Raw genomic sequence first — 22,797 nt, forward strand, 5'->3', positions numbered from 1 at the left:
AGGCTACACAGCCCCCCTCCACCCCTGCAACTGGTGCCCAGCTTAGGCCAGGCAGAACTGCTCTAACCGTGGCCATGCTCCCTTTACGCTCTAAACTTTCTTTCTTTCTTTTTTTTTTTTTTTTAAAGATTTTATGTATTTATTTTGACAGAGAGAAATCACAAGTAGATGGAGAGGCAGGCAGAGAGAGAGAGAGAGAGAGATGCGGGACTTGATCCCAGGACCCCGAGATCATGACCTGAGCCGAAGGCAGCGGCTTAACCCACTGAGCCACCCAGGCGCCCATACGCTCTAAACTTTCTAAAGAGCTGGGGAGTAAGCAACCATCCACGCAATTACGTGACAATGAAAACATCCAGGTTGGGGGAGCAGTTCTGATAGAAAAGGGGTCTTTAGAGCTCACTGGCCTGCATCAGCCTGTTCTTTTGTCTTGTCGGACTTGCAGAGCTAGCTGTTTACGAGAGGAAATGAGCTGTGGGGGCCCAGGGCCCAAGAGCTGTTCTTAAACTGTTATCATCCTATTTTGTTTTTCAACTGTCCTATACAAGTACTACTACCATCTCCATTTTATGGATGAGGCTAAAGAAACCCAAGATGGGTCATGACCTTCAAGGGCTTAGAATCTAGTTAAGAAATCAAAATGAGGACTACCCCAGACATGAGCCCAGGCAAGGCGATGAGGTAGGACTCCTGATCGGCCACATAGCAGATGGGAAGCAACGTAGCTGGCCAGGATTGGCCCCACCCCACCTGGGGACCCTCGGGACCCTAAGGGATCCAGGGGAACTGTCAGTGACGAGCCAAGGTAGAGGTCACGGCCTCATTTGTGGGAGGTGTAGGAATTCGCCTCCAGAATGCCGCAAAGGGAGGAAGGTGTCCATTCCGGCTCCTCATGCTCTCGCCGCTGCTCCCCTGCTCAGGAGGAGAAGTCAGACAAGGAGCGCTGGCAGCACCTGGCTGACCTGGCAGACTTCGCTCTGGCCATGAAGGACACACTCACAAACATCAACAACCAGTCCTTCAACAACTTCATGCTGCGCATCGGTAAGGGTTCTCGGGCCTGTGCGCTCCTTGCCATGCTCCGAGGCAAGGGCTTCAGCACATCCTGGGCAGGAAGGGCCAGAGACTTAGCCTTGGAGGCGTTTAGGTTGGGGAGGGTCGCACTTGCACAGCTCTGGGACCTTAGGGATCTCAGATGATCAGACGGCACATCTGGCAACATGGCCATACCTCACGGTGATGAGCCTGCCTTCGGAGCGTGGCTGCGGTCAGGCTGCCTACTCCGGCCCCCCAGGGCAATCCTGCATGCCTGTGGAGAGCTCTGCTGCCTCAGTCCAGCGTCTTAAGAGTTCATGTCCCCTGCTGTCCCCTCTGTGAAGAGGTGGGGGTGGGATTCTCACTCCTGGCTGAGCTCACAGGACCCCTGCAGTGACAGATACGCGTTGAAACTGGCAGCTTCTGTGCTGCATGAGTTAGCATGGTGGTCAGGACAGGACAGGACAGACGGGAGACATATCTGCCCTCTGGCGGCTTAGAGACGAGCTTCCTGAGGACTCTGTTCACAGGCTTGGGAGCCTTGTGGCTGGGATCAGGTGGTGAATTCTCCGGGAGAGGAGCTGGTGGCTTCTGAGATGGGATGGCGAGTGGGATAAATCATGGCTCGCGGCTGCGCTCAGTTTTCTGTCCCTCCACCAGGCATGAACAAAGGAGGGGTCCTGGCTGGGGTCATTGGAGCCCGGAAACCACACTATGACATCTGGGGCAATACGGTCAATGTGGCCAGCAGGATGGAGTCCACGGGGGTCATGGGCAACATTCAGGTGAGGCCTGCAGCAGAGCAGAGCGTGTGCGCAGACGCAGGAGCCGGGAACAACATCGGACTAGCGTGTGTTGCCATGTGCTCCTGCCTGTCTGTTGGCCCAGGGTATCAAGGGGGTAGCTCTGGAAGGTCACAGGCAAGGGTGGGAAATACTTCACTCCCCTTTGCAAAATTTAGGCTTAAGCTCTTGGTAACCCTATGCTTTTGGTATGAACTTTCTAATCTCTTGCACCACCACCAACTTCCCCCTGAAGCCACCCCGAATCATGCCAGCTGGGTCTGGCAGAGAGTGCCGACAAAAGAACAGGGAGCGATGCTGCCAGAGACAACCTAGGGCTGTCCTTTGGGTCAGCGAGCGCTATTGCTGTGAGAGAGGCCCCAGGCAAACTACCCTGGCCCCCTCATGCGCAGAATAAGGGGCCTGGCCGAAGACATCTGGAAAAGAGCACTACAGGCAGACTCATCGGGACCCGCAGGCCCCATGTGGACACCTCTGGGCAGCCCCGGTCTGAGCTCACACAATGTTCTCCCTCTACAGGTGGTGGAAGAAACACAAGCCATCCTTCGAGAGTACGGCTTCCGCTTTGTGAGGCGAGGGCCCATCTTTGTGAAGGGGAAGGGGGAGCTGCTAACTTTTTTCCTGAAGGGGCGTGATAAGCCAGCTGCCTTCCCTAACGGCTCCTCGGTCACCCTGCCCCACCAGGTGGTGGATAACTCCTGAACGGCCTCCAGTTTCACCACAGTCCAGATGGGAAGGAAGAATCTATTTTTTGGAATCAGAGAAAGGCCTTGGGAAAGGACACATGACCAAGTCCCGACATTCCCAAACTGTTGAAGTGCACACTCACATAGACTTTAGGTTTAAAAATCTCCTCAAGCCTTCATTTGTTCATGGATACGTGAGCTCTGAGGGTGGCCATACTCTTCCTCAGTGTGCCTGTAGCTTCCTCAGAGAGTAGGGGTCTTAGGCTTAGTACTGGAACAGAATCTTCCAGAGCCCTGGGTCTGACCAGCCCTCCTTCCCCCAGAGAGGCCATGGCCACTGTGAGCAGGAAACGTGTCCGAGGTGGAACAAAGCTGCCTTTGCTTCTGGGCTCGGAGCACAGACGGGAAAGCTGTGCTTCAGACGAGGACGTGGTGGGACAAGATGGCCGAGCAGGCAAGTGTTCTGCTCCCCAGTGCTCACCTGGAAGCAGTCTTTCAAGTTGGAGACCTGCTCGTCTCAATCTGGTCCGGGTTAGGTGAACTGGCCCTCATGCTATGTTCCTGATAATCTTGAAAGGTTCTTCCGGAACCCCTGCCACCTTAGTCATGACAGCAGAAAGTGCAATATTTCCTTTTACCTGGTGGGAGGGAGGGAAAGGGAATTTATTTCTGAGAGAAAAATATATAAACAGATCTTCTACATTTATATTTTTAACTTTCTGTTTAAAAAAAAAAAACCACTTTCCGATATTGCCTTGCCTCTTGAGCTCTTGCTACAGTCAGTCGCCTTTGCTACTGCTTTAAAAAAGAGAATTTACAGGTATTGATAAAGAACAAGACTGTTTTATTAAAAGCTTTATTCAACTTGAATGTGATCATTGTGAAAATTCTGTGTAGTACTTTGCTGACTCACACCGCGCATCCTTACCAGGTGCCTGGAAGGCAAGAGCCTGAACTAAGACGGCTGATCCTGCTCAAGCCCCTTTCTTCCACATGGTGGTCCCAGCCGACTCGACCCGCCCCACGGGCGCCCACACGCGCAGGGTTGCTTCCTGGTCACCTGGTCTAGGAAGTGACCGTGTTAGGGCAGGATGCGGCTGTGGGCCCAGGGCAGGACGGGGAGTAAGGACACCTACTTGTGCCTGGGCAACGTGCGGACAGGCTCTCAACAGCTGGACCCTGCCAGACGCAGGCTTTCACATCCGGGCACCGTCCCTCTACATATTCCCATAAGGAACAAAACATGTCAGCAAGGCTGAGGCCGGGGTTATAACGTAAGGAGAAATGATCCTTGTAACTGAGATCAGGAGACGGGGGGAGGCAACTGTGCAGCTGTGGCCAAGAGCCTGCAGGAGAGCGAGGAGGGAGGGTCTGCGGCCCCTGACAAGCACGGAGTAAGAGCAGACTTCGGATCACGCTGTTTATAGCTGACTTAATACACTCAACTCTCTACTAACATGTTTAGAAACAAAGTATTAGCTACATACTGCCCTGATTATCCATGGTACTTAACACGTATTCTTTATAAAACAGTAGCCTAGAACACAGGGCTTCAAACTAAAGATCACTCTTTTCTTAGCCATGTGATTCCTGTCATATCAGGAACCTGGAGTGTTCGTTCTAAGAACTTTCTTTTCAAAAGTCTCAAGAAAATGAAACAGAATTACTTAAAGCTCTCAAAAAAGCTAGGAATACTCTCTAGTTAAAAGGTACTTACTCCCTCTTTGACAACACGCCTTCAACTGCCCCATCACATCCTCTGGTTTTCAGCTAAAACACGATCAGATCGACACCAAAACTGTCCGAACCGCCCCGACCACCCTGATGGGCTGCGCGATTGCTCTCACTGCAAGGATGGTCCCCAGGCAGGGGGTCTGAACCTTTCAACAGTTTTCAGTTCACAGGACCTAGCCTGGGGACTGTGCACAGTATTATTTTACTCACTTTTTGACATGTTCCCAATGAAAATATTCTAGGAGACCAGGCTCATATCCAACTTTTCTCCTTTTCTTGCAAATGAAGTAAACACTTGATGTAGGGGCTTCGAAAAAAACAGATTTTCATGGGATGCTCGCTGTTCTTCCCACGAGGGGGATAATGCGTCCGTTCCTAGAACAGATTATATCGACCTCATTTAGTGCGACTAAATGAGGAAAGAACCCAGATCGCTGATGTTCTGGACCCATGTAACCTTTTTTTTTCGGTCTGGAACTGAAACTGCCCTTTATTGGACCAATGACATTTTAAGCCCCAAACAGACTCTGCCCAGAAGTCTAAAACCTATAGTGTAAAATGTGTGGCAGCTTTGAAACTTTCCAACTTCCTAAAAATACTTGATCCTTTTTTACATTATGTCCCATGTCACATTACTCTGGTTCATTTAACCAAAACAGTTACACAATCTCTCTCAGCCAGGGCTCCAGAATTCCCATACACCGAAGGGTCTCTAGAGAGCTAAGTGTATACTTATTTGTCTAATTGGCTGCCTAGTGAAACGAGTCTACTGGCGCGCTCGGTGAGTGACCCCATGACTCGGCCTCATTAGCTGTCTCTCGAGAGGGGTCTCCAATGACGACGCACATGAACTGAAGGAACACTGGCCGAGTCCGATGGGGCAGAGGAGGTGGGAACTAGGGTAATTATGTTTACATAATTACAAAGAGGAGAGGAAAAATGGTAGAAAAAAGGAAAATAGTCTTTGTATTGTACTGAGTAAATGTCTAGAGTAACAGAAGACTGGGGCTCCGGGAGAGAGTCCACCATTTTACCCCGTTTCATTCCACCTGAACCCCACAGAGCACGTCATCATTTCTTTGCCAAGGTGTCCTTCCTCTCACCTTGGTACGTAACGGTGACGTCAGTTGGCAGGGTTGTCGTGAGGTCCTTATACCGCAGTCTGGCACAAAATGGGACCGACTGACCCTGCAGCTCCACTTTGTAAGTGAAGGAGAGCAAGTTGCACAGCGAGTTTCTCCGCAAGGGCCCGGCCAGGAAGGCTGCAAAGTCACTCTGAGGAAGGTGGGGGTCAAAACAGACACAATACGGGATGGTGACAGTTCCAAAGGCAGTGGGTGGCTGTGACACTTCAAACATGTCTACAAAAATACGGCCCGTGAATCAAATTTCAGAGAAATAAAGGGCAGAAAGAAGCCTGTGAAAAGGACTAATGATAAAGACTTATAAGATAACCAAGAGTTGGCAGCATCCTAGAAAGGGCGGCAGGAAGCACTGAATAAACGCCCAGGGCACGAGGGAGATACACGGCCTTTGTGCGGCCGGCGGAGAGGCTCTGTGTCCGCCTTCTCGTATCCGTCTACCCGAAACCTGAGAGCGTCGGAGGCACTCGGAATGCAGGCAAGCCGGGGCGGGGAGAACAGGACACGAAGCTGACAAAATTCACATATTCCTTATCTGCATTCATTTTCCATCTATGTAAAGAAATTTGTTTTAGCCCAACCCTAGTTCCATTACATCCCCCCAAAAGGCCAGAGTTTAGACAAAGATGGACAGTACCCCCTATGTATTATCCCGCTCCGCATCTATACCCAAGCTTCGGCAAGGCACCCGGCACAAGGCAGATTTGATAAACCCCTGCTGAAGTGAAAGCACAGAAACTACACGGACATACGCTGGAGATACTGTGGGTTGATTTCCCAACCACCGCAATAACCTGGAATTTTTTGGTTTCCTAGGACAATTATGTTTATACTACACTGTAGTCTATTAAGTATGTAATAACATTATGTCAAAAAAACTAGTGTATACATTTTAGTTAAAAAATACTTTAATTAAAAAATACTTTATTGCTAAAAAAAGGCTAACCCTCATTTGAACTTTTAATGAGGTGTAATCAATGATCAGATCGCCATAACAAATAATGAAAAATTTGGTAATGCTGTGAGAATTAGCAAAATGTGACAGAGACACAAAGTGAGAAAATACTGTTGGACAAATGGCACCAATAGGCTTAACACACGCAGTTGCCACAAACCTTCGATCTGTAGAAAAATGCAATTATCTGCAAAGCACAATGAAGAGAAATACCAGAAAACGAGCTGTGACTGTACTACTCTGTGATGGGAAGACAGGGTCAAGTATTCAAGCCTGAGGACCACCATCAGGGAGTATAAATAATCCCTTAACCAGTATCCATGCTTCAACAGCATCCACCATTTCAAGAGGGGAAGAAGGTGGAAAACAGCTTGTATATAAATAAGAAACATGCACCATAAGGATAATGGTCAAATTTCAGGCTCAGAATTAAAAAGCATTTTAGAATACGAAAGAAAACTTGTTCGCCTCCCCCCTTTCTTTCCCCTTTTTAAGCCTATTCTGAGCTCATAAAATATAAGATCCCAGACAGGGGCACCTGGGTGGCTCAGTGAGTAAAGTGTCTGCCTTCAGCTCAGGTCATGATCCCAGCATCCTGGGATCAAGCCCCACATCCAGCTTCCTGCTCAGTGGACAGTCTGCTTCTCTCTCTCCCTCTGCCAGTGCCCCTGCTTATACTTTCTTTCTTTCCCCGTCAAATAGATAAAATCTTTAAAAAAAGACAAATAAACAGGGGCACCTGGGTGGCTCAGTGAGTTAAGCCTCTGCCTTCAGCTTAGGTCATGATCCCAGGGTCCTGGGATCGAGTCCCCCATCGGGCTCTCTTCAGCGGGGAGCCTGCTTCCCCCGCTCTCTCTGCCTGCCTCTCTGCCTACTTGTGATCTCTGTCAAATAAATCAATCTTTAAAAAAAAAAATAAATAAATAAATAAAAACCCCAAAACCCCAGACAAATACCTGAAGTCGATCTGCCTGGTACTTCCTCCCAGCGTAAGCATTTAGGTATTCACAAAGACAGAACAGGAAGTGCTGAATATTAGTCTGTAAGTATTTTGCAGAGATCTCCTCGAGGGGAATGAAGACCGGAATGGAATGGTGATGTATCCGAAGTGGCTTCTGTATGACAAGGTCGACGAAATAGGAATCCAGCAGATTTCCCTCAAAAGCAGTGCTGATGCAGACACAGAACCCTCGGCTGGTCAGCTTCCCACTGAGCCCTGCAGAAAACAAGAGAAGCCTCTCAACAGACAGCAGCACAGGGAGTGTCTTCTTCAGCTGCGCACCCCTTCGCTTCAGCACTGCCGTGTACATACAGTATGAGCTCAAACTGTATTGAAGGAACATCATAGACACTTTCTGCTCACTCTGGCTCATTTTAAGTTTGAGCTGCTAAAACCAGAGAAAATGGTGGAAAAGATCAAACATCTTAATATCAAATTATGGAAGAAGAGATTTCGAAATTTTCATTTTACCTCTTCTTTTTCTCTGAGTGTCAATTAATGTACAATAGTCCAGTTCCTTCCACAATCCTCTATGCCACAGATAATGGGCAAGATAAATCCCCATTTTAATGGGGAAACAGAGACTTAATGGGTTCGAACTATTTGACCAGTGGCATTAAGGCAGCCAGTAGCAAAGGCAGTTCTAGTACCAGTTCTGATACACACTGAATAGCTAAAATGAATCCTCTAAGCTGGCCACGAACCAATCTTCTGCAAAAAGAGGCCAATTTTCTAGGTCAAGATGCCTACAGAGAGTATGCCAGCTTTGTATGTTATGTTGAGGAAGGCAAGCTCATGAAATAAGTCCAGGATCAATAATGTATCTAGCAAACCAACTCACTAAAAACAAGAGATTCGGACTGAAGCAGGTCAGAAAATAAATTATACCTGTGAAACGATACGCCCGCAGGATGGCTTTCACATTTTCTCGTCTTCTTTCCGCAACTTCTTGCTCACTGATTTCCAGGGTTTGGTCAGGTTCTACATTGGCAGCAGATGCTTTAATCTGCAAAATATGTAGTAAATCAAACTGGGTAGGGGCATAGCACAGAGTTCTTACCCTGACACAAGTAGAAAGAAAGCTAAATGCGGAGTTTGTTTTTTGTTTTTAAAGACTTAATTTATTTATTTGACAGACAGAGATCACAGGTAGGCAGAGAGGCGGCCAGAGAGAGAGGAAGGGAAGCAGGCTCCCTGCTGAGCAGAGAGCCCGATGCGGGGCTCGATCCCAGGACCCTGGGATCATGACCCGAGCCGAAGGCAGAGGCTTTAACCCACTTAGCTACCCAGGCACCCCAAATGCAGAGTTTTTAAAATTATTATGTAATATCTCAAGAAATGCTACTGTGACCAGGTAATGCTATGAATTCACAACAGAGGAAGAACCTTGTGGGTTACAGAAGTAGAAACTGTGCTTGCCTGAAGAACAAATTAAGGCTTTGGTGGGACTGGAGAGTATTGTGAGAGGAATAAGACAAGGATGTGAGGGAAGTCTAGGATGAGTATAGGGTGAGCAAAGCAATGAAAACATGACATACCACAACTTGAGGGATATAGTTAAAGCCATGTGCTATGGACTGAATGTGAGTATCCCTCAGAATTCATTCGTTGCTGGTGATTAGGTCACAGTGTTAGAGCCCTCACGAATGGGATTAGTGCCCTTGTAACTAGTGTCCAGAGGGCTAGCTTGCCGCTTCTACCATGTGAGGCTACATGAGAACAGTACCATCAATTGGGAAACAGGTCCTCACTAGATGGACATTGAATCTGCCGGGTCCACAGTCTTGGACTTCCCAGCCTCTAGAACTGTGAGACCTAAGTGTTGCTGTAAGCCACCCAAATCACGGTATTTTTGTTACAAGAGCCCATATTGACTAAGACACTGTTTAGTGGGAAATTTATAACCTCACATACAAAAAGGGGAAAAGAAAGACTTAAAAAAAAAATTAAGTATTCATCTCAGGAAGCTAAAAAGCAACTTAAATCCAACAAGAATGATAGAATGATGAGACGATATCAATGAAAATACAAACACAAATGCAATACACATGTACCAACAGAGAAAATTAATAACACCAAAATTAATAAAACTAATACAAAATTGATAAAACTTAAGAGCGATCCAGAAGAGAAAAAGAGTAGAACAGTGAACACAAATTACCAATAATAAAAACAAAAATTACCAGAATAAAAAATGAGACCATATTACTGACTAATCCTACTCACAAGCTGGTAAGTTGTTTGAGAAGGTTCAAACAACTTTATAAAAGTGAGTTTAGATGAAATGGACAAATTCCCTGAGAAATGCGACTTATCAAAGATGACCCAAGAGGAAATAGGAAATATAAAACCTTTATATTAATCAAAGAAATTGAAACAGATGATTTTATTTATTATTTGACAGAAAGATGGAGAGGGCGAGAGCAGGCACAAGCAAGGGGAACAGCAGGCAGAGGGAGAGAAGCAGGTTCCCCTCTCAGGAGAGAGCCCAATGTGGGGCTCGATCCCAGGATCCTGGGATCATGACCTGAGCTGAAGGCAGATGCTTAACCGGCTGAGCCACCCAGGATTCCCCAAATTAGAAATTTAAAACCTTCCCACAGGGGAGGCCTGAGGGGCTTTCCTAGGTAATTCTTTATAAAAATTTAAGGAAAAAACCACACTATTTTATATAAACTCTACGATCAAATTGAGGAAAAAAAGGGAAAACATCTCAAAATTTGCATTCTGAGACCAGGTTAAATGTGCTGCCAACACCTGACAAGGACATTAAAAAAAAAAATCATAAGACAATCTCATGAATTGAGATGTAAAAGTCCAATTAGCAAATATCAGCAAATAAAATTCAGCATTATATAGAAAGGATAACACATCAAGCCAAATTAGGTTTATTCCAAAAAAGTAAGCCATTATCAAACACCAACCAATATGTAGCACCACATTAATAAAAGAAGAAAAACATGACAACTTTAATATATGCAGTAAAAACATTTAAAAAACCTCAATACCTGATCACAATTAAAACTCTAGCAAACTAGCCATACAAGAGGATTTCCTTAATCTGATCAGAGTATACAAAATTTAGAGGGAACATGTTAACCCTAAGACTATTTCTACTCAACAATATAGTGAAGATCTCAGCTAACAGAATAAGGCAAGAAAAACAAGTTACAAGGATTGGCAAGCAGTAAAACTGTGATCGTTTGCATATGACATGATTCCAAATGTAGAAATCCCCAAAGAATAGAGAGAGAAATAGAATGTAGATTTAGCAAAGTTGTGAAATATAAAGTCAGTATACAAAAATCAAATATATTTCTACACAATTTGAAAATCAAATTTCTAAAAAACAATCCATATATCAGAGGTCATCAAAATGTGGCTTGTGGGTCAGACCTAATTGGACACTTATTTTTGTAGATAAGGTTTCACACCCATTAAATTACACACTGTTTGCGCCACTTCACAATACAACAGCAGAGCTAAGTAGCTGCCCTAGAGACCGTCTGGTTCACAAAGCTTCATATACTGACGATCTGGCCTCACACAGGAAAAGTCTGCTGACCCCTGCCTTATATGGTAACAACAGGAAAAATCAAATACCCAAAGATAAATATAATGACTGATTTAAGACCTCTACACATAAAACTACACACATTGCTGAGAGATTGAAGAACTAAATAAATGGAGAGAAAGATCATATACACTGGCTGGAAGATGCAATACTGAAAATATTTCAGTTCTCTCCAAACTGGTGTACAGATTCAATGCAATCCCAAATCAAATGTATAGGTTTGTTTTTGGAAACTGATGGCTGATTCCTGAATTTATGAAAAATTCAAGGGGCCAAGAATAGCCCAAGATAATTCTGAAAAAGAGGACATATATGACAGATGTATATCATATAGGACATATATACAGTAAATGAACCTCTGGTACTAGCACAAACAGACCAATGGAACAGAAGTCAGAAACAGGCCCGCGAGGGACCAAAGATCCATTACAATACAATGGGGAAAGAGTGGACTTCAGAAAGTGATACTGGATGCAGTGGATATTCATATGGAAAACTAAAAAAATATGCCTTCTATTGCATACCATACACAAAAATCAATTCCAGATGAACTGTAATTCTGAAAGTACAAAGTATAATAGAGCGTTTAGAAAATACCACAGAACAGCTTCATCATCTTAAGTTAGGCAAAGATTTATTAAAAGAAAACAAAAGCAGTAAGTCAAAAGTTAGATTCCTAAATCAAACTTCACTGAAATGAAGACTTTCTTTTCATCACAAGACACCATTAGGGAGTGAAAAGGTAAGCCACAGGCCAAGAGAAAATTCGTAATAAATATCCCAAACAAAGAATTCATATTAAAAATAAGTAAAGATTCTACAATGCAGTAAGAGATAGACAATGCAATAAAATTTCTGTGCAAGCCTTGAAAAGCACATTTCACAACAGAAGACTTTCAAATTTCCAATACAAGCCCTTAACAGCATTAGTTATGAGGCGAACGAGATTCTAGGACACTCCCACCAGAGAGACGGATTTTTTAAACTGACAATATCAAGTTCTGGTAAAGATGCACAACAATGGAAATCTCATACCCTGCTGCTGGGAATGTAAAATTGGTATAATCACTTCAGAAACTGTTCTGCAGTATTTACTAAAGACAGTATACATACCCTGTGACCCAGCAACTCTACAAGGTATATACCCAATAGAAAAGTATATATTTCCATCAAAAGACAGAAACAAGAATGTTTCACAGCCCCAAAGTGAAACAACCCAAATAACCCAAATGTCACCAACAATACAATTTAGTAAATAAGTTGTGGACTAGTCATAAAATGAAATTACTATACAGCAACAAAAAAGAATGACCACTATATGCAGCAGTTTGGATCAGTCTCACAGAGCAGTCAGGAAAAAAAAAAAAAAGTCGGACAAGAAAGAGTTTACACTTTTTACATTTATATAAAGTCCAATGATGTGGTGTTTTATGAAGCATTTTCTTGCCTGTGCAGGAGTTATTAGAGCAGCAGAGGTACAGAAAGAGAAATAACTAGCAGACTACTGCAATAATCCTGGCACCCAAATCACCTAGTAAACATTTTACAACATGTGGATAATAATTGAAGGACAAAGACAATCTAAAGGAAAATCTGACAGGTCATGCTGACTCTGGGCTTGAGAGAAAACTGAAAAGAGGGAAGAACTGAAGTTCACTGTGTCGTTTCAAGTGTGGGTAAGGGAAAGATGGCGCTAATGACAAAAGTGCCAATGACTCAAGTCAGGCTGAGATTGAGGGAAGACCCGTGCGTCTGAATGCGGGCTAAGAAACAATTCGAAGAACCTGCCTGGCCTGTCAGTGGTGTCTGACAATTACTGGTTCATACTGATATTAGCTGACTCTACAGGGCTGATCACTTGAGAGGTCGAGGGCTGAAATCAATCCAGGAAGATCACAGGTGAAACCCAGTATACAAATCTGCTAATTCCCAGATCCTGCCTGCTCTTTACACTCTCGGAAAACCTGCTAACGTTACCCTTGCACTCACTCTGGCTTGACGCTGCTTTGCTTCAGCTCTCAGCTCATCTCGTAGACATCTCAGTTTATGAATCTTGGTCCTAAGAGCGCCTTCAACAGCCTGTGCTCTCTGCAGATCTTCTGAGTTTTTACGGGATCTATTCACTTGAATCTCTAGTCTTTCCAAGTGAGCTAAAACACCTGAGGAAAGAAAAAAGGCCATTTCACAAGAAGCCAGGAATCTCTAACTCTGGCAACAGGAAGCACTTCAGGGGGAACAAAGGGTGACTCTTTTCAGAATTTGGGTCAGCTAAAATGTTGGACATTAGCCACAATTTATAAAACCAGAGAAGGTGACAAGAGAAATCAATGACAAGCCACCTCATAGCTCAGCACTAATGTACAAGCAGTCCCTGACCAGGACACTGTCCAAAGAGAGCATTTTCTGAATATAACTCATCTCACTTACCCATGATAATAAGGACCACGGGAAAACGAGGTCACCAAATTCAGACTTTCTCAGAACCTTTTCTTAAAATGTAGAATGATTTTTTAAATTGTCTTTTATGCATGTTTTCCCAAAGTGCTAATGCATAACTCTTTGGATTTAGACATCCAGAGAGACTTAAATGAAGTACTTTAAAGCTCCGAAAAGTATTACTCACACAGGACTATAAAGACACACACGAGAGGGAACTGCCTACCAGTACCACTGGGTATCGGAAAGGAAAACAAGTTCGTGGTTGGACAGAAATTCAGAGGCAAATCTCAGTTCCCAAGAGCTTAAAGACCAACACAGGAGAGGTCACAGTTTCAAAATGCCAATCAAGTCCAACAACGAACCGCCTGCTGAACATTTCCTACCTCTAAAGAGTCTTGTGCTAGAGGCTTCACTTGCAAACCATGTAAAGACTGAAAGCATGAAGAGAATGAAGTCCTTCTCTAATCTCTACAACCACCACCGTAAGGCTATCCTTTGCCTTCCCTTTCCAGATGAAGAAATTAAGGCAGAGAAAGGTAAAATAACTTGCCTAAGGCCACAGTATTTCTCAGGGCAGAGCCGGGACTCAAACCTAGGCCTAACCAACACCAAAGTCACTGCCTGGCATCGACCCTTCCACAGGCATAATGCATAGATGACCCCAAAAAATCCTGGAAAGAGGCCTCGCTGGCTAGAACTGTAACTCTGAATATAAACACTGAGCACATGGTGAACTCTACCCTATCGGTTTAGAAAGGGCCTAAACAAGAGCCTAGAAACGTTTTAAGTGATTTTCCTTGTGCCAGGAATGATCTTATGTCCCTTTCAGTCTCCTGTCTGTTCCTTTCACCCTAATGCTCCGAAACAGGCCAGGTCACGCCCGTCAGAGGAGGAAAGGGCTCCTTTAACCTAGAGGTCGTCTTGGCAGCCGTGGTGGGGAGGGGAGGCGACCCTGTGAATACCTCCTTTGGACTTGCCGTCATTCGCCCACTCCATCTCCTCAGATTTCCACAGGCGCCCCTGTGAAGCTGGGCAGGCAAGCGGTAACAGACACCCAGATTTCCTTGCTGGTAAAAGAAAAAAGGCAAGAAAGTCACACCTATTCACGGCAGGACGCGCACAACTCAGGAACGCACCGTCGGCCTCCGGACACCTACCTGCTCCAGAACACGCCGTTTTAAGAAGCCGTTCACCCTTCCACCCTAGTCACGGTCCCGTCCGTCACCAGGTCTTACGTTTACTCTTACCTCCGCTCCTCTCGCTTAGGCAGGACAAGGACGAGCAGTTCCCGCCGTCCACGCCTTCAAAAAATCAAACCAGTCGGACCCAGGGTGCTTTGCGCCGCCGCCGTACAAAAACATGGCTGCCCTCAGGGCCCCTCCCTCATCCCGGCATGCACCGGGGAGCAGGGCCGGCCTTTCGGTGGGCCAGGAAGATGGCGTCCTCTGGCCCAGAGCCGCAGATCCTAGTCCAATACTTGGTGCTACGAAAGGATCTATCGCAGGCCCCATTCTCCTGGCCGGCGGGCGCACTGGTAGCGCAGGCCTGTCACGCAGCCACCGCGGCCTTGCACATTCACCGCGACCATCCCCACACGGCCGCATACCTCCAGGACCTGGGGCGCATGCGCAAGGTGGTCCTCGAGGTGAGGCATCCGGCGGAGGGGGAGGGGCATCGAGGCCGTCGAGAGCGGAAGTGGGTGTGGTGTTGAGGCTGAGGCTTAACTTCGTAGCGCGGGTGCGGCGATAGTTGGGAGGGGCCGTTTACGTCTAAGTGTTGGAAATGGTTCGGGGGCTTCAGCTGTTTCCCCGGGCGTCTTCCCATGGCTGGAGCGGGTCTGTGTAAAGAGTGGACTTCGGTCCACTTATTAATGCTTCCCGCACCCCTCCGCCCTCACCCACGGATGTCTTAGGAGGTGCCAGTGAGGGTGGAGGCCGGTGGAAACGGGCCCTGCCCTTCTACCTGTGCACTGGGCCAGCCTTTTATTGCATCTCCCGAAGGTACTGTCACGCTCCCTCCCGGAAAAACCGATTCGGAAGGGACAAGGACACGGAGTTCCTATTGCAAGTAAAGTGAATCTGAAGCATTACGGGGATATGATGCCTAATTATTTGAAAGTTAATGTGTACTTAATGTAAGTTGAACCTAGCATCATAAATACCAGACACAGGGCGCCTGCCTGGGTGGCTCAGTGGGTTAAAGCTGCTGCCTTCCGCTCAGGTCATGATCTCAGGGTCGTGGGATCGAGCCCCCCATCGGGTTCTCAGCTCAGCAGGGAGCCTGCTTCCCCCGCCCTCCCCACCTGCCTCTCTGCGTACCTGTGATCTGTCTGTCAAATAAATAAAATCTTTAAAATACATACATACGTACGTATGTACGTACATACATACCAGACACCACCGGTGAAGACAGAGGTAAGGTTCTTTTTGCAGATAGCCAAACAGATCTTACCCTCACCTTTACCCTTTGTCAGTTCTGCTGCTGCTGGAAATGTATCACGGGAAGATAATCAGATGCGCCGAGGCGCACTGTATACTACAAGAATATAAATAGGAGCACTTTATAATAGTAAAAAATGTGGAAATTACCAAATTTTCAAAACTAGTGATTGGTTCATTTTATGCCCATAAAATGTGCTATAATAAAGCTAGCATATCGTGGTTTTGGAGCATATTTAGTTGGCATGGAAGAGTGCTCATTATGGGATGCTAACTGAACTGTATTCTATACAAAATGATCCAGATTTTGAAAAGAAAAACTAAGGAAGTACATCCGAATATTAAGCTAGTGGTAGGATTTTGGTTTGTTTCTAATGCTTCTCTATTCTTTTTAGTTTTCGATGTGAAGCACATCTTTTACTTTACATTGTAAAATTTATTTTAAACAAACTAGAACCCTGAGGTGCAGTAATACTTTATGGCTAGCTGGCACAAACCGATTTATCTGTCAAGAGAAAAACTTCTGTTGGGTAGTAAAATATCAGGCAGTAATTTCTATGGGGAAATGTCTTGAGAATCCGAGTAGACAGAAATGAAACAGATTTTTAAAAAAAGATATTATTCATAGGGGCACCTGGGTGGCTCAGTGGGTTAAAGCCTCTGCCTTCAGCTCAGGTCATGATCCCAGGGTCCTGGGATTGAGCCCCACATCAGGCTCTCTGCTTAGCAGGGAGCCTGCTTCTTCCTCTCTGTCTCTCTGCCTGCCTCTCTGCCTACTTGTGCTCTCTGTCAAATAAATAAACGAAAAAAATTTTTTTAAAAAGATATTATTCACTTATTTGTCAGAGAGAGAGCACAAGCAGGGGGAGCAGCAGGAAGAGATCGAAGCAGGCTCCTCGCTGAGCAGGGAGCCTGATGCAGGATTCAGTCTGAGGACCTGGGATCATGACCTGAGCCAAATGCAGACGTTTAACTGACTGACACCGTGGTGTCCCAGCCGATAGCTTTTTGTTTGTTTCTTTGCTTTAAGATTTTATTTATTTACTTGAGAGAGAGAGAGGGCATGAGAGGGGAGAGGTCAGAGGGAGAAGCAGACTCCCTGCTGAGCAGGGAGCCTGATGCTGGACTTGATCCGTGAGCTCCAGGATCATGACCTGAGCTAAAAGCAGTTGTTTAACCAACTGAGCTACCCAGGCACCCTAACAGATAGCTTTTTATTCAGACTCCTTTTGTAGGAAGCAGCTCAAGAAATTATGTGGTTCAGACAACCCCCTCCCCCTCACTTTCAGGCAGATAATATATTATTCACCCCATTTCTCAGATGAGAGATCCGAAACCCACAGAGATTAGGTGACCTCCCCTAAGTCTGAAAGACGTCTGATGATTCCTAACTAATAGCCATACCCAAGAAAGGGACCAAGGAATCACCCCTGAGTAAATTAAAGTGCTGCTGCAGCCATAAAGACCAATAAAATACAAGACCATGCCAAGGCTAATTCCATTTCTTGGGTGCCTGCTATGTGCCAGGCACTAGTCTGAGCCTAATTTCTTTGAGTCATCACTACAAAGAAAGTCCCTGCTAAGTCACGTAACTCATCAAAGATCACACAATTACTGGGACACTTGGGTAGCTTGGCTGGTTAAGGGTCTGACTGTTGATCTCAGCTCAGGTCTTGATCTTGGGGTTGTGACTTCGGCCGAATTGGGCTCCATACTGGGTGTGGAGCCTGCTTAAAATATACACATGTACAGAACACAGTCAGTAAGGGGCAGAGCAAGAGTTTGGGCTTACTCTCACTGTCCTGTGCTAACGTCTGGTGCTGAAGGAGGGAGGGGAAGTCCATGAGTTCTTCAGCGTGGCTGTGCCCAGAGGACTCTAGGTAAAGAGTGACAATCTCAATTTCCTCTATTTCAATGACACATATCTCTAGTTACCTTACTGGCTTCTGCCTTCCTAGGCAAAAAAAAAGGGGGAAAAATACCTTATTCTAAATAGCACACTAATTATTATTATTTTCTGAGAGCTAGCTCTAATACTTCCTGCTAATGGGAGCCAGCACAGTGATAAGGATGATGAGACACAATGGGAGAGGATGTGAGAGATTTGCCTGTTGAGCCACCCAGCGGGCATCTGTCCCAGCAGAAGGAAAGCCCTTCACGTTTGGTCAGGTGGGAAAGCGGGGGAGGACGGAGATGGAGGCGGTGTGTGTTAGAACTCCTTTCCTACAACTCATTTTTTTTTTTTAAGATTTTACTTATTTATTTGACATAGAGATCACAAGTAGGCAGAGAGGCAGGCAGAGAGAGAGGAAAGCAGACTCCCTGCGGGGCAGAGAGCCCGATGCGGGGCTCGATCCCAGGACCCTGAGTTCATGACCTGAGCCGAAGGCAGAGGCTTTACCCCACTGAGCCACCCAGGCGCCCCCTTTCCTACAACTCTTAAAGTCAAAGCTGGCTGAAGGATTAGGGATAGCTGGATGGACACCAGCCATAAGAGAAGTAGAGCATAATTACAGTCAATGCATACAGTATCTCAGGAGGGAAGAGAAAAATCGTTTCTATTTTAGAAACAGATTATACCTCTCCCTCTCTGACCCCCCAAGCCACTTATCTAAGGTCCTTCAGAGAGTGAACAGCAAATGGGGCAGTGAAGCTCTTGCTTCTGGAGACTTGCTCTCCAGCTCTTTCGTTGAGAAAACCTATTTCTCCACTTTGAGTCAGGAGGAACCCCCCCCCCAGCCCCCACACCTTTTTTTCATTGCCTCCCGACACTTCCTCAAAGGGCCATTCAGTCTGTGTTCTGTGCTCTGCTCCTTGTAGGCCGCCGATGAGCGCGCCCTGAAGGACCTGGCTGAGACCCTACAACAGAAGAACGTTGACCACATGCTGTGGCTAGAACAGCCGGAGAATATCGCCACTTGCATTGCGCTCCGTCCCTACCCCAAGGAAGAAGTAAACCAGTATTTGAAGAAGTACCGATTGTTCAAATGACTAAGGTTAGCAGTTGCCTTGATGTATTTGAGCATCAGCTGGATCCAGAAACTTCTTGCCATCCATCCCTAAGCATCATGTACTCCTCTCAAAGGCAACTCACCCTTCCTTTAAGTTACGAATGTTTCTTGAGGGTCAAACCCATGTTCTTATTAAAGTTGTCATTAAGAAGTACTTCCTCCTATTCTTAATTATTAATTAGTTCCGATGGGCAACTGATTAATAGTAGGTGAGCCGCAGTATTGTCTATGCGGCATTGCTCAAATGGAAGATCTGGTTAGACTCCTCTCCGGGGGTCAAGGAAACGAATACCCGTCCTTCCAGTCATCCGGTCACCCAAGTTGAAAACTTTGCCTTTGAATTCTTTATTTCTTATTCACATCCAGATATCATATTCATTGAATCTCGGACACTATCAACTTTAAGATACACCATTATTTTACATGTTGTTAGGAAAGAAGAGACGCTGCCAATTAAGACATGCGATTAACCATAAAATGTATTTCAGTTTCAAAGATGTTAAACTGTACATATGCACACACACAAACACACAAATACATATTTGATGAAATTTGTCAAGTACCGTATTGTGGTTTTTGGTGCTACCAGCCTGCATTAGGCTCTCATTTTGTTCATCTGAGTGTCCCACTGGTCTGCTCACGTCTCATGTGTCCTGGCTACAATCCAGCAGGCTTTCTGCCATAAGGTTTATTTAAGATCACTGAGCACCCGGTTCAGTAGAGACTCCTACCTCGCCATAGAATAAAGTACGGACTCTTCAGCTTAGCCTTCAGATCCTCCACATGTGCATTTCCTACCCAGTATTTTAAGCTTGTCTTCTACATTTTCCGTACACAAACTTGATGCTTCAACAAAGGCACTCCAGTTGCTGCCTGCCGGTCTCTGGCCTGGGAGTCAAGCATTGGTATTCTTCCCTCCCTGTTCCCACCTCTGGACTTGAAACGAATTCTGGCTTAAGTTCGATCACCTTCACAAAGTCTTAGCCAGCCCAAAATGACAGGTCCCCTCTCTGAACATCTAGAACAATCCACAGTGTTTTACACAGAAAGATTTGGAAACATCTACAGAAGACTGCTTGGACCTCTGTGAAGCAAAGGTTTTAAAGGGTAATTTGCTCAACAAATACTTGTTGTAAGTCTATGGTGGGTGGCATTGTATTAGGAGCTGAGAATATAAGGTTGGACAGAACAATTTTTGCCTTCAGAAAGCTGAGAATCTAATGAGAATACAGATACATAGATAATTCATACAGAAAGAACTGTGCAAGGAAACATGGGTATACTTGCCACTCCTCTCTAGACACCAAAACAAATAAGATACTAGATACAAAGATTTTCTGTTCTAAGAGGTGGTCATTTGAAACTGGGAGAGTGGCTTGGAGAATTAGTAGAGTGCTGAGGGCAGAACCAAGTCCAGGAAACCACATCAATAGAGTTTCAATCAAATGCATTGTGGAATTTCAGTATCTAAGTACTAGAAACAGGTCGCGTTTGGGAACATAACGGTGAACTTGTGGGAAGCAGGTGAGGGAGGCCATGGGGTGGGAATCCGACTGTCGTCTATTGAGACCAGAATGGGAGAGGAGGTAAGAGGTGGGGACTGTTCCTTTAAGAAGTTCAGATGGGAAGTCGTAATGACCAAATGGGGGCCAGAAAGATGAATTCTGGGTCCCACAGGGGGACTTTTCTTAGATGTCTAAGCAAGTTTATGGATGAGGAGAGGGAGGCTGGGGAGAAGAGAAATCGAAGTTCCTAAAAGGAATAACTGATAAAGGAAGTCCAGAAAAAGGGGGAAGAGGTGGGGTCCAGGACATAAGGAAGGACCGGCCTTGAGCAGAGAGAGAAAACTCTGAGACTGGAGGAAAGAAGTGGGGAGACGCAAACATAGACACGAGTCTATAAACCAGGGAAGGGAGAAAGTTGCAGTTGACCATCCTTGTTGACTTCATTTTCTTCTATGAAGCGGGAGGGACATGCAGCCTTTCGTAACACAGAACAGACTTCCCAAGCACTGTATTATATGGCACAGCATGGTGGTGAAGGCCTCATACTCTGGTGTCCTATGGCCTGAGTCCAAATCCTGGCTCTCATTCCTTCAAGCTGTGTGAATTCAGAAAAGTCAGTCATCTTCCCTGACCCCCAGTTCCTTCATCTGTACAATAGGAATTTATGGGAGTGCTATGCGGATTAAGTGTGTTAGTACAAACAGGTCCCCTTAGAACAGTGCCTGGGCACTTGTTGCTAGAACCTACGCATAAAAAGATAAGACACAGTCCTTGAAGAGCTTTCAGTCAAGCTTTCAGTCAAGTAAGCCTGTTTTCTGCTTGAGAGGGATGCCATCCAGTTGCTGCTATTAGGAAAATGTTTCTAAATGACACCATATCTTAAAAAACTTTTTTTCAAAATTCTGAATTCTGCTGCAAGACATAGTGATAAAGCTGAGAGAGAGAGAGAGAGAGAGAGAGGAGGGAGAGAGAGAAGTCAATAGAGCTGAGAGAGAACAGCTTAGACAAATCCCTAAAGCCGAGATCTGAGGACAAATAGCATAAACTTGTACCCAAGAGGGGAGAGGAGAGGTATCCACGGTTGATCTCGAGTGAATGCAAGCTAGTACCAGGGAAGTAGCACATCTTATGAGCATCAGCTCAGACCATTGTCATTTGAACTAGATCAGTGTTTTTTGAAGTGTGGTCCCTGGGTCAGCCTCACTTGGGTACTTGTTAGAAATGCAAATTCTCAGGTCTTACCCCAGACCTACTGAACTGGAAACTGGTGCTGTCTAGAAGCAGCCTGGACCCTGGAGGAAGCTGGCTGAAAAGATGAAGAATAAATATGTGTGATTTAGAACCAACCCATTATGGTGGTGTACAACGTGCCTTCAGAAAGGACTGAGACGAAGAGCAAGACTCTAGCACCAAGTACAGTGTAACTGGCCTTGCATATCAAGTTTACAAAAAAAAAAAAAAAAAAGTGATGTATTCTCCAAAAAAGCAAAGATTGTACTGGAGGTCCCAGATAGGTGATATATCCTTGAAAAGAATATCCTATGCTTTGGTAAGTTTCTTATATGTGAAAAATGTTTTGTAATTAACAAAAGACTTTGCTAAGTGCAAATCAATCCTGGCAGTTGCGTGCAATGCAGGCCACCATGTCTCAAGTTTGCAGATACAAAAAGGCTTTGACTTGCCTGCGGTCAAAGTCAGTGGCAGATCTGGAACTGAAAACCAGGTCTTTTGTCAGTCTCATTTTCTCGTAACCTCCCCTAGTTGGCTACTAATTTGGGTTTCAGCCACCTAGCTACTAGAAAGGGGTTTGAAAAGGGGTCATGAGTAGTTCAAGTGCTGGGAAGCTGTATCTTCCATTTTAAATTGGTTAATTGACATTCCGGATTATAAATCAGCCTCCTGTGACTGTGAGTTGTGTGACTCAATACCCTAGAGTCCAATTATCACTGGATGAGCTGACAAAATCGAGTTTCTGAGCTGGTAGCACTGAGAACCCGTGCCTCAGCCATGGCTTCTCGTGGGGCTGGCAGGATGCAGAGGGCTCCCCTGGAGGGGTATTTAAAATCACGTTTTATTGTCATTTAATCAGCATACATCTTCCCCCATGGATTCTGAGATGCCATCCTGGGAGTGTGCCCTGCTTCTTGGTTGAGAATCTTGGCAATAGCGAACCACAGTCCCTGGCGGGAAGGTATCAGTATGGAGACATGGCTGAGAACCACAGCCCTCGGCAGTTTTAGCTGCTGTCTGATGTTAAGCTTAACACAACAAACCCAATTTCTCCTCTACTTCAAGATCCAGGTTTGGTAGGTCTTAAATGCTGGCCTAGGTCTGGCTTTTAGCTGTGGGGGTTTTGCAAGGGCCGAATAGGTAGCACCCAAGTTCTGAACATAGATTCTTGATAAAAATGATTAAAAAATGGATGGAGAAACAAAATGTCACTTCTATTATCAATGGGTGAGAAGATACAGCTTT

At 45.4% G+C, this 22,797-nt stretch overlaps 3 protein-coding genes across 7 annotated transcripts in view; 2 read left to right on the plus strand and 1 right to left on the minus strand.

The window, feature by feature from the left end:
- The window catches only part of LOC101671296 (adenylate cyclase type 3), a 76,622-nt gene extending 73,228 nt beyond the window's left edge, over window positions 1-3,394 (plus strand). For 3 of the 4 annotated variants that reach the window (XM_004745928.3, XM_004745930.3, XM_013052972.2), the window contains exons 19-20: window positions 921-1,044; window positions 1,696-2,153. In XM_004745928.3, coding sequence (XP_004745985.2) covers window positions 921-1,044; window positions 1,696-2,153 — 582 coding nt within the window. Of the gene's footprint in view, window positions 1-920; window positions 1,045-1,695; window positions 2,154-2,357 lie in introns of those variants that run through there. The other variant, XM_045079302.1, reaches the window with a different exon arrangement.
- CENPO (centromere protein O) lies at window positions 2,565-14,751 on the minus strand. 2 transcript variants are annotated; one of them, XM_004745931.3, is made up of 8 exons: window positions 14,616-14,751; window positions 14,331-14,435; window positions 12,919-13,088; window positions 8,244-8,361; window positions 7,312-7,571; window positions 5,362-5,533; window positions 4,469-4,633; window positions 2,565-3,162 (listed from the first exon to the last, which is right to left on the minus strand). In XM_004745931.3, exons 2-7 carry the CDS (start codon window positions 14,362-14,364, stop codon window positions 4,497-4,499), a joined length of 891 nt encoding a protein of 296 aa, XP_004745988.1. In that variant the 5' UTR covers window positions 14,365-14,435; window positions 14,616-14,751; the 3' UTR covers window positions 2,565-3,162; window positions 4,469-4,496. The 2 variants fall into 2 exon arrangements, with proteins under 2 accessions (XP_004745988.1, XP_012908428.1); XM_013052974.2 differs by having other exon boundaries at window positions 14,526-14,720.
- A 10-nt stretch (window positions 14,752-14,761) lies between these two features.
- PTRHD1 (peptidyl-tRNA hydrolase domain containing 1) lies at window positions 14,762-18,971 on the plus strand. Its single transcript, XM_004745932.3, has 2 exons — window positions 14,762-15,013; window positions 18,627-18,971. The coding sequence occupies exons 1-2, from the start codon at window positions 14,762-14,764 to the stop codon at window positions 18,795-18,797; spliced, it is 423 nt and encodes a 140-aa protein (XP_004745989.1). The 3' UTR covers window positions 18,798-18,971.
- Window positions 18,972-22,797: the final 3,826 nt, after the last annotated feature.

Source organism: Mustela putorius, unplaced genomic scaffold (genome assembly GCF_011764305.1).
Source record: "Mustela putorius furo isolate JIRA1106 unplaced genomic scaffold, ASM1176430v1.1 tig00000281_pilon_pilon_pilon, whole genome shotgun sequence".
NCBI lineage: Eukaryota > Metazoa > Chordata > Mammalia > Carnivora > Mustelidae > Mustela > Mustela putorius.